The following is an 11,949-nucleotide window of genomic DNA, read 5'->3' as shown; positions in this document are numbered from 1 at the left end:
TTAATAATATTAATAATATTGTATTAATAATTGTAACAATATTATTATAAATAAAATTTATGTTAAGTGAAACAATTTTTATAAATTGGTTCATAGATTTAATTCTTATTATGTTTATTAAATAAATAGTTTGCATCTACTAACTACATAGCGTTATTCCTTAATGAAAAATAAGTTAAAAAGTTCAGAATTGTTTTTTCTAATGCTCAATGAAGGAACCATTATTAAATAAAGTCCAACCGATCAATGTTCTTTCTTAAACGGATATACAGTCATAATAAAAATAAATTACGATAATAATATTAATATTATATTACAATTTATTTGTTAACAATATTATTCAACATAAAATTCATCTCACTATAAAGTTGTTAAAGTTTCAACATTATATTTCAAATTGTTTAAATAATTAACAGCAATTAATAATCATCAATACTGTATGGATAGCTTGAGTTTGCTTTGCTGCAGCTGTATGTTTTCTTCCATTCTAACTCATAAATAACTTGAAAATTTAAAGCAAATATCAAAATAAATCGCAAACTAAAAAATAAAAGATTGTAAATAACCCATTGTTAAGACTCAAATTCTAAGTTTTTCTATTATACTTATAAATTTGAACATATAACAAAATATAAAAGATGAAAAAAGTTAGATTATCTAAAAGCTTAATTTCAATTACTCTCTCTTGTAATTTTTTCTTAAATTTTGATTTTTAAAATTTTTTAGCAATATTTATCATATAATTTACTTTTAGCTTTAATTTAATCTACATAATTTCTCTTCATAATAATTCATAATTGTAAGTCTAAAGAAAATTATTATTGAACAATGAATGTAAAAATATACAGTGCTTAAAATGCTTGTTCTATAAAGCGACAGTACCTACAATATGATAATACAATATTTACATTAAATAGCAAAATAACATTATGATAAATAGGCAAGTGCTACTATTTATAACTTGTGTTATTTATTTAATAAATGTTATTATTAAGATACTTATTTCCCTGACATTTGTATGATACAAACATTCTTTAATCATTCATCTAACTGCGAAGACTTTGCAATCGGTTCTTCATCTCTTCAAGTTCTTTGTCATCTTCTTCTGTTTCTTCTTCTGCAGAGGTAGAAGGAATTCCAGGATTTTCTGTTACAACCGCGGGAGCTGTACCCAATTGGCCAGCTGTTACTTCCCATAAAATCTGAGAGAGAATATAAAGGAATTTTATCTTATAGTCATCATTTGTATATATTGAGTTTAATGAAAAATTTCTAAAAATTATTTGTTACAATCTTTTTAAGTATTTCTAATGCATCATGTATAAAATACGCAATAAAATAGAGCATCTACTAACTACATAGCGTTATTCCTTAATAAAAAATAAGTTGAAAAGTTCTGAATTGTTTTTTCTAATGCATTTCACTTTATTATTCACTAATAGTATTACTAATAACGATCTACCTTATCAACTTCTTCATCAGCTTCATCCTCCATATCCTCAGAATCCTCAATAGAATCCATCGTTTCGTCTAACATTTCCTCGATAATACCTGCTTTCATCATCTCCTTTGACATTTCTCTCATGGTTGCGGCTACTTCTGGTACTCTTACTAAAGACTGCATTGCTTGCATCACTTCTGTAGATTTAGAGAGCGAACCGGCAACTCTGATTGTTGCTAACTGATTTTTCATTTGTAACGATACAGAATTCAAGTGCGCTTTGGAAGTATAAATCTTATTGCAAGCTTTACGTGCCCTTATAATCTCTTTTGCGAGGATTTTACATACATCTTTATCTCCTTTTTTTGCTGCTTCCTTTAGGGAACGTTTAACTTTCTCTTCCTCTCTCTGAATTGCTAAACAAGAAAGCAACATTTATACGAATAATATCTAGGAATCAATAAAAAGAGAAACATGTAAAAGGAAAAAGGCTAGATTAATTTCAAGAATTCTAAAGATTCTAAAAAAATATTAAGAATCTTTCTAAAATCATATTTTTCCTAGATTTGATAGATTTTTATCTAATATAAAAATTAAAATCTCAATATTTCCGTGCCTAATATATCTAATTTAATGTTTCAAGTTTCTAAAATTAAGATTAAGATTTTAATATGAAGATTTCATATTAAGATTTTTTGCTGATTAATTGCGATTCTATTTTTCGTTTTTAAAAACTTTTCTAAGAAATTTTTCTACATATCTTACCTCTAACCTGTCTGTCAAGCTGATAACCTTCCTTCCTCAATTTGTGAGTCCATTCTTGAACCTATAATATGTAATTAATGCCAATAAATGAGAGTAAAAAAAAGATATTTTAAAGCAACTCACCATTTCTTTAGGATTCTTTTCTTGCGACTTTCCAAACAAACCCATGTCCGAATCGCGTCGACAGAAACGTCAAAGCATTCGGTATTTGATCGACATAACCTATTGGCTATTACCTGATTGTCCTGACTCATAAAGTCTTCAAGGTTATGTTGCTAGGTTAGTAGATTACGTCGATTACGTCATTCTCACACCCGATATAAATTATTTTTATATTTGAAGAAATGAGGATTCTTTTGAAATAAAAATATATCGAGTCATATATGTTATAAAATTTGTGATTTGTTATTGCTTACATGACTTGGTTCGATAAAACATTACTTGAATTCTTACTATTAAAGACAATCTTATGGAAGTTGCGTGACTGTTAAAATGTAAGTAGCTAATAACTTATAATAATATTATTAATTTTTATTCCGATATTCAATTTTAATTACGAACTACAATTTTATTGTTATCATCCGGATTTGATTATCCATCGATCGATAACTATTATGCATTTTTATTTATGATATATGTATATTAATTTTGATGAATATATGTACGTTAATAAATTACGAATTAATATTAACTAATTATTCAAATATATTTGTTAGTACAATCAAAAAATTTATATCTATAGTCGATAATATCGATAATCTTTAATTATCTCCGGGCCTCCTGATCGGCCCCATTGATAGTGTCTCGATAATTTGCCCAGGATTGATAGTCTTTAATAAATTTAATATCTCGTCAGTGTTGGTATAGAATTATCGTATAATAATCAAAAGACACATAATTTTGATATATATTTAATAAAGTTTTGATTATTTAGGTAAAAGAGAAATAAAAAGTAAGAATTATTACATTTTATTCGATTAATAATATTTAATAATACAATCACTTATTTTAATTATTGCAAATTATGAAACAGCAACGAAAAGATGAAGTTGAATGTTATACAATTTATAAGAATTATTAAAAATATTATATACATACATAAAGAATATTTTAATAATAATAAAGTGTTTTATACATATATTAAAGGTCATTCTTTACTATTTACTGCTTATTTACGAAAAGACCTTTGAGCCAATAAAGCATAGATTTTACTAGTTCTGTTCCTTTATTTGCAACGTCATTTGTATTTCGTTGATATCTAGACGACTTTCCAATATTTTCTTTAAAATTTTTAATTTCTGAAACGTTATATTTATTGTCGGTCAATTCCGTTGCTTCATGCTCCCTATTTTCTTTTTTGCGGAAAACCTTATTAGTATTTCCTAAAACAAAGTTATTTTCGTTATTTTCTCATATCTTTTTATCTTAATTATTATTGCGAGTTATATGTATGGTAATTACCTTCTGCAATATCCGATAATTTGTTCCATTTCATTTCTTCTTTGCTTATTTTCAATCTTCCGGAAATATTAATTCCTTCAAGAACAGGATTGGTTTTTTCTCGATCTTCGAAATTTATCTTCTGTACAAGATTTATTTTTTGAACATCGTTTGCGGTTTCACGTAATTTTGAACCTTGACCTATTTCCGATTGATTCATTTCTGCATTTACCTTTCGTATTTCAAATTCTTCAGAATTCTTCCCCAAGTTAAAAATTTTGTTAGTAATTGGAAGTATCGGGAAATTTATATTCGGAATATCCTTTTTTTCGCGAACATTTATCAAATCTTGAACTTTATCAATTGCTTCATTATTTTCACCCACTAATCTATTTTTCTTATTATCAGGATAATTATTGAGATTTGTTTTCTCTGACTGATCGTATTCAGATACTGTTCCTGATTTCATTAATAACTTATCATAATTTTGCATTTTGTTTTGCAATCCGACTTCGTTAAATAGTATTCTTTTTTCATTGAAATCGAGCAATAGATTGTATTTTTTTGCGAAATCAATGACGGGCATCGAAATGATTGCTGGATTATTATCATTTTGATTCAATGGATGGTGTGCGTTTATCTTTTCTTCTTCTTCTTCTTTTGATTTTTGCGTCTTCAAGGCGCTTCTCCTCGTTATCAATGTATTAAATGGTTGAACCGATTGACTATCTCTTTTAATGTTATTTACATACATATCTGCTTGATTTTTCTTTTCCGTAGTCGTTAAAGTCATCGCATGCATATCTTCTTGTTGATGATTTTTTAATGATCGAACTACGTATCCTTGCAGCGGCACGCAGCAGGGACATTTTCTTGTCAGAATCTGCTCGCATATATTTTTGGAGATCGATAATGCATAAGAACCATCTTCTAATTTTTTTATCTCCAGCGGTAATTTCATGCCGTCACTAGTGTAATAAAGTTGCGATCTCTGAAGTTCCGAGATATCATCGGGAAGAATTGACGAAGGAAATAACTGAGGAGGATCGATATCATTTTTAGCAGCTGATTTGGAAGAAGAAACAATTATTTCTTTCGCTTTTATGACATTATCAATATTATTTATTTTGTTGCCAATTAGATTGTTATTATTGTTACCGCTATTACCATTATCGTTGTTATTTACACGTATGTCTGTAGTTTCACAAGTTAACGAGGGCGAACTAATTCTTGAGCTATCGTCACTAGAAAGCCCTGCTTTGAAGTACGTAGTTTTTGCATAAGTTCGTTGAATCTCCGTAGTAACTTCGTGGATTTTAATAATGTTATCATCTGTGAAATTCTGCTGTAAATTCTGTTGCGATTCTAAAACATTTTTACCTGTTGAAATAATGTTGGGTTTATAATCTCTATGTTCTACATTTGTGGATGAAATTAAATTACCAGATGTAGTAGTTAATGGATATTCCATTTCTCCGTCATCTTTAGTTTCTGCTGTATTTTCTAAAATCACACCATCCGGCACCTGTGCATAATTGGATGAAGTTTCTTGCATAAAGTTTTTGGATGCTGTCGTAATTTCAACATTTTTATCATCAATACGATGATTTGTCGCATATTTTAAAGTCTCTGGCGAATAATACTTTGTTGGTGGCAAATTAAACTTAATTCTTTCTAATATTATTAATGGATCAATCTCAGTTGAAGTAGTCAATGTTTTTTCATTTAATGCATGTTTTACTTCCTCTCCAATGTTCTTAGTACTTGCCATATTTTCTAAAATTATGCCATCTGATACTTGTGCGTAATTAGGTGAAGTTTCTTGTATAAAATTTTTCATTGTTGCTGTATCTTTAACACTTTCTTCATCGATGCGATGACTTTTTATGTATTGTTCAGTTTTTATTGAATCTGGTTCAAGAGTCTCTAATATGCTAGGATTATTTTGTAAAATAGCTTTGTGATAAGTTATTTTAGGTTGCAGTGGTTCAACTAATTTCTTTTCTGCATCAGCTTGCACATCTATCTTCTTTATTTGTCCAAAATCTTTAATATTTTCTTTTATTTTAGCAATGACTTTATTTGTTGTTTCTTCTTCTTCTCCAGATAATTGTAATAAATGCGGAAATTCAGAAGTAGTTAATATATTTGCGTTGTTTTCTAATGTCTTAGCTTTCTGATAGTCTGTGATCTGCATTTTCTTACTGTCCATTTTACCTTCTTCGATGTCGAGATTCTGTTTGTTATTTAATGTTGAATTATCAACACTTTTTCCTATTTCATAATTATTTGTTGGAATTTCTTGTGAGAAAGTCATGTCCGTATCTTCTTCGTCACTAATAACTTCATTGCTTTTTTCTAATGCATTAATATCTTTTGAATTTTTTAACATCTGGAGAACATCATTTAGTGCATGAATTATCAAATCTATTTTATCATCTCCATCGTTGGTTAAACCATTTTTCACGCTTTGCACAATCATATTCCGCACGATATGCTGATCTGTTTGCGACGCGATTGCCGGGGAACTTAGAAGATATTTGATACTCTCCCGCAAGTTTTCCGGTGTTCCTTCCGACAACTTTTGATCTGAAATTGGTGCTAAGGTCACTAAATTGGTCTTCCATTGTCCGTCTTTGAATTGATGCTCTTCGAGTGTCATTGGTGGGAGCTTGTGATGAAAACCAGAAAGAGTATCCAATATGCTGTGTAAAGTATTTTTGATCACACCATGTGACCAATCGTTTGTGAAATCTTTTCTGGGAATAGCTGTGACATAAGACAAAACATCTTTTACTTTTTCTACGATCGTATTCTCTATCTGCGGCATCGACAAGATATTCTTCAGATTCGGAACTTGCAGAATTTCTGGCAGTAAATTTTTACCTTGCGTTTGAAGAATGTTTTCATCAAAATCTTTTGTTCTAGTTAAGCGAGCATCCGATGCAAAATCATTTATGACCTTCCTGATGGAATTTAAAAGCAACGTATTATCACAAAATGGTAATCTGCTCGTTGAAGAATCGATGGGTGCTTCGAGATTGTTGGTGGTATTTTCTTTGTGGTTTAAATCACTTGATTTTTTATCATCGAAATATTGTGTCGTTGTAGATTGTTCTTGAGAAATCTCTCCCGGATGAACGCTGGCTTCTATTCCTATTATTTCCTTTTTTGTTTCCTTTTCAAAATTATATCCGGTTATGGAATTAGAACTAGTGGTAGTCTTTTCTTTAAAATGTTCTTGAGGGATCTTCTTTTCAGAATCCGTATTTGATTCTTTTAAGTTATAGTTTCTATTTTGCTCTTTAGAATTATATCCGGTTTTAGAATCGTAACTAATAACTGTCGTTTCTTCTTTAGGAGAAGTATTTGAATTGGAATTTGTATTTGTTACCCGATTCTGTTGATTAATCTTCAAATTGTTTGCTTCTTCATCACTGCTAGATTTATATGAAGGAGTAGAATAAAGGAATTTCTCACCTGAAGTTGAACTTGCTATTTCCTCATCATTTGGATTTAACAATAATTTAGTTGTATGACTTTTACTCTTTCCTAACAATTTATTTCTTTCTGTCTTCGCGATCTTATCAGCTATTGGATCCGTCAATTTTTTCATTGGAGTATGTATATTTTTTATAGTACTAAATGATTTATTTTTATCGTAGTTAACATCTGGCCTAGAAATTTGTTCGATAGATTTTGGATGTTGATGAAATTCACGCAGAGAAGCTTCATCAACGTTAGCATTTGATTTTTCACTTGTTGATTCAATATATTTATTTAAATTAAAACTTGATTTATTGATTCCGTTAGTAGACGACTCCGATGTAAAGTATGGGTCAGTTGTTTTGAGTTTGTCTGAGTAATCAATATTGTTCAACGTTGTTTCTTTTCTAGCGGACATTTGTGTAATATATTCCGGAATTCTAATCGTAGAATACTTGTTAAGATTATTTTCTTGCACCTGTTTAGCAAGCATTTTTGGTGACGTCGCACTGAGTACGCATACATCGCGACCAAATAGCTGTATGCATTCTTCCATGTTTATAAGTTTTCCATCATTCGTTCCGTCATAGACGAAGGATGGTGTGCTGCTAATATCAACATAATCTGTCGAATATGTCATTAGCTTAGAGAGATTATTATCTGGATTTCTTTCGGTTTGTTCTGTAAAATCTTTAGATTTGGGCGTGACTTTATTTAAATTAAAAGAACTTATAGTATTACTTTCTTCAGTTACATCAGTCGAATAATAATTCAAGTTTAAATTAGTTTCTGTTTCTGAATTCGCTGATGAATCTACATTCGAAGCTTCTGTAGTCAATTTAGGAAAATGTTCTTGATCTTCTTCAGTTTGACCAATCAGATTATTTGACTCAAAATCATCTGTCGTTTCCCTAATAGTGGTTGCGTCAATGTAGTTTGTCGAAGGTGAAGTAACTGACATGGAACTTTCATCTTGATGTCTTTCAGTTATAAGTGAGCAAATGCACGGTTTTTCATGAATAATCGGTTGATATTGGTTACTTCCGACTAAATAATTTGATCTGTCCTCAAATGGGACATTAATATATTTTCTTTCATTTTCAACCATGTGAGGCGAAACATTTGGTATTATTCCATATAGAACTGGGACAGGGGGAATGTTTAATGTCTCTTGATAAGGTTGTATTGAGAAATGATCGATCAGATTAGGTAGAGGCAAATCATGAAGACTTTCGTGGTATAATATTGGCGATTTTTGCTGTAAGATATCTGGTTTGGCGTTTTCATATTTTATTAGTTTCCGATAATTTGTCTTTTCAGGTTTGTCTATTCTGGAGGAACTTAACATTCCTGAAGAACTTTTCTTTGATGAACTAGAGAAACAATTCTCTTCTTTGCAATGGCAAATATATTTTTCTGTATTACATTTCTTTGCCTTTTCTTGAGACTTTAAATCTATAATTACATCCTCCGCATTTAAATTGTCTTTGAGAGCTCGCAGAATCATTTCATCCTCAAGTGTTTCAGCTATCATTCTTTTTGACGCTGGCGATTTTTTCTGCGAGTATTTTGCGTTTTTTATGATATGGTCATCTGAGTTTTGCTTGGAGATTCCCACGTTGATATTTTTATCAGTGGATCTTATTTTATTACTATCTTTCTTTGTCGATAATAACAAAAATCTATTTTTTCGATGTTGTGTACCGCAACGTTTTGTCTTTTGGATTATTTCCTTTGGCTTTTCATGTTCATTTCGTGTTTGTGATAGTGGCATTAATAAAATGAGCGATCTCTTTGAATTATCTTTTATAAGATGTTCGTCATTATATAGTGATGGATAGGGTAGAACTGTTGATAATCTAAAAGTAATAAAATATTTGTTCAGAAAGAACTTGCTAATTTGATGAATACGTTTTATGCACACATAGTTTGACAATTATATAAATTAGAATATACATTAATAAAATTGATAACAATTTTAAATTGTTTGAATAATTTATTCAAATCAAAATCAAAATTATTTTTTATTTGAAATGGATTTTTTCATTTTACATTTAATTTATCTACATCTTACATTGATGTTGCCAGGCAATCTGATAATTCTATATAGATTCAAAATTCTCAATTCAGCAGTTTATTGTGACAAAGCAGGTTATTGTGTGTACGAAACGTAATATGAATGACATTAATTATGCTGACAAACAATTGTGCAATTACGACTAACATACTTTTACGTTCGCAATTCGAATACGGTTATTCGAGTTAAATGAAACTTCAAAAAGATCATATTATGTTAAATTAAAATTAAAAAATAATGATGTGTTTTATATTAATATGGAAAAAGATATTTTATTGTAGATAAGATAATTGTAACGTTGTTTTCGATAAATTTCGGATTTTTATAAAATTTTTAATTATAATTAATTACTATATTATATTAATCCCTTCAGATCTAATGTAATGATAAAGTTATAATATACATGTGTTTTTTCATGAATTATTTTACTTCGATCTTAGCCATATACACTACTATTGTCTATACATATTGTTTCTCTTAAAGTATATAAATATTATTTAATTTTTTAATATAAATGCTGTTACTTTTAGTAAACTTAATATATTTATATATTTTCTAAAATTAAACTTTCTTTATATAAAATTGAAAAAAGAATCATGTTCTTCTTCAAAGAGGTTCAGAATTTTTTTTAACTTTTCTACTTTAATTAATAAATAAATGTATAAATATTATTTACCTTAAATTTGAGAAATCTGCAGTTTCCACGTTTTTAGCAGTAGAAACTTCTTCCGAACGGGCAATCACAAATAAGATCCAAAGACACAAAGTAATTTTCTCATACATATTGATCACTGTCATTTTTAATTGATGTATCGTGCTCCTTGATTATAAACACAAAATTTTTTACATTGTACAAAAAGATAATATAGTTATAATTATAATATTTATATAACGTCAATCATAAACGCAAATTATAACATAACTGACAAGAATTCTGTTTCACGGATTGTATTACAATTTACTGAACACTATGTAACAACCAAGAAAATGAAAGTTGGCAATATTTAGAATTATCTAAATTAATATTTGAACTGATTAGTTATTAAAATAATTTAATAAATTATATTAATAATTATTTGAAAGGTATAAATGTTACATAATAAATATACGGTGAAATTTACTTTGTACTGACGTCTCTAAAAACGAACTGAACTCGACCATGGTCAAAAGTGCACTGTATTATACGATGATTCAATGATTGTATATATATTTTATCATCACATTGTTATGAAATTTATGTCGTTAATTATGTCGCAACATGTATATCGTATATACGTATGGGTATGAACAACTTTTAATTCAATCATTAGTGACCTAATTTTCTTAAGAATTGTTTATAATTGTAATATTCCTCGCAATTCTACGAATATATGAATAACATCATGATCACAATTATAATGCAATTGCAAAATGCATCTGCATTTTCTTAAAATAATTGCGGCAGGATTAATCTAATATTAATTAACTTAACTAAACAGGAAAGTTGAATTGATTTTCAGGAGGCTTAAAATGCAAAAGGACTTTTATAATTTATTTTATTTGTTAAGAATAATACTATTTATTGCCATTTAATGCATTCTTAATTCCTATATTTACTGTTTCCCTGTTTTATTTAATTGTAATAAATAATACATATTCTGATTAGCATTTATAAACACATATACAAATCTCTTAACGATAATATAACTTTATAATACGTATGATACATTTCGAAACTATATAAAGAAATTTTACAAGTTACAAATACACGGATATATCAATTTTACATGAAAATGTATATAAATTAAAAATATGGAAATATATAAAATTTTGTTCTCGAGATAATCACAATAAAAAATTGAAAAATAACATAAATTTTTTAACTTTCCATTTCTTTATAAAATATACCAAAAAACTTTATATTTTTTAATTATTTTTTCATGTACAATCTCATTTTCTTCTATATTCATCTTGTTATACTACTAAAAACGATCCTGTGTAATTATAAATATAAATAATTTATACATATATGTATATGTATAAATAATATATGTTTAAATAATATAAAGCATTATTATATGTAAATATTTATAGTTTGGATATTTTTATATATATTATTGCATATACTTTTTACATACATTTTAAGAATTTAAGATATTATACAATAATATACGAAATTATATTTCTATTAAAAATTATTTAAAATTTAGGCCTAAATATTTGAGAAATTTTTGAGAAAATCGAAAAAAATCTTTTATATTCATAATTGCAGTATAGAAAGCATTGCCAGTAGTTCCGGAAGTCCCATTTCTATGATGTTTATCTTCATCCGGCGTTAAAGTGTCATTGAATTTCTCCTCGGAATCATCGACAAATTTTTCTACAGATTCCATATGATTTCGCAACTTTGCTTCTTGCAATAATTTTTTATTACCCTTTGAAATGTTATTTAATGGTATAATTATATCTTTGTCTTTGTTTTTTAAAGAAGAAGCTTCATTATTATACAAATTAGTCTTTTTATGTGCTTTTATGAAATCTTCAAGAAGATCGTCGCGATTTTTTCTATTTGTTTGAGGTTGTAAATAATTTGTTTTTATATCATTTGTCTCTATTATATTTTCTTCTTCTTCTTGGTCAATATTATTATTTAAATATCTCTTAGTGCGTTTATTTTTGAGATCTTTAGCCAAAATGGGTTTGTTCGATTGTGAGTGCCTTGTAACCTTGTAAAAGAATAAAATGGTATATTAAAATAAGA

General features: G+C 28.1%; 2 protein-coding genes and 1 long non-coding RNA gene across 5 annotated transcripts in view; 1 reads left to right on the top strand and 2 right to left on the bottom strand.

The window, feature by feature from the left end:
• Nucleotides 1-302: 302 nt before the first annotated feature.
• Vps24 (vacuolar protein sorting 24) lies at nucleotides 303-2,519 on the bottom strand. Its single transcript, XM_071700848.1, has 4 exons — nucleotides 2,330-2,519; nucleotides 2,207-2,267; nucleotides 1,463-1,857; nucleotides 303-1,202 (listed from the first exon to the last, which is right to left on the bottom strand). The coding sequence occupies exons 1-4, from the start codon at nucleotides 2,372-2,374 to the stop codon at nucleotides 1,047-1,049; spliced, it is 657 nt and encodes a 218-aa protein (XP_071556949.1). The 5' UTR covers nucleotides 2,375-2,519; the 3' UTR covers nucleotides 303-1,046.
• Nucleotides 2,520-2,590: 71 nt separating this feature from the next.
• LOC139769613 (uncharacterized) overlaps nucleotides 2,591-11,949 on the top strand; it is a 32,466-nt gene continuing 23,107 nt past the window's right edge. The window contains exon 1 of the long non-coding RNA XR_011717608.1: nucleotides 2,591-2,700. This is a non-coding gene — a long non-coding RNA (uncharacterized lncRNA). The remainder of the gene's footprint in view (nucleotides 2,701-11,949) is intronic.
• LOC139769599 (uncharacterized) overlaps nucleotides 3,160-11,949 on the bottom strand; it is a 29,104-nt gene continuing 20,314 nt past the window's right edge. Inside the window, exons 1-2 of one of the 3 annotated variants that reach the window (XM_071700835.1) lie at nucleotides 3,668-9,510; nucleotides 3,160-3,588 (exon numbers count right to left, since the gene is read on the bottom strand). In XM_071700835.1, coding sequence (XP_071556936.1) covers nucleotides 3,368-3,588; nucleotides 3,668-8,906 — 5,460 coding nt within the window. In that variant the 5' untranslated portion in view covers nucleotides 8,907-9,510 and the 3' untranslated portion in view covers nucleotides 3,160-3,367. Of the gene's footprint in view, nucleotides 9,511-9,885; nucleotides 10,030-10,727; nucleotides 11,915-11,949 lie in introns of those variants that run through there. The other 2 variants (XM_071700834.1, XM_071700833.1) reach the window with 2 other exon arrangements.

Source organism: Temnothorax nylanderi, unplaced genomic scaffold, assembly GCF_030848795.1.
Source record: "Temnothorax nylanderi isolate EJ_2023f unplaced genomic scaffold, tnyl_v1.0 TNYL_tig0023_pilon, whole genome shotgun sequence".
NCBI classification, from domain to species: domain Eukaryota; kingdom Metazoa; phylum Arthropoda; class Insecta; order Hymenoptera; family Formicidae; genus Temnothorax; species Temnothorax nylanderi.
This window is presented reverse-complemented; position numbering and strand designations above follow the sequence as displayed.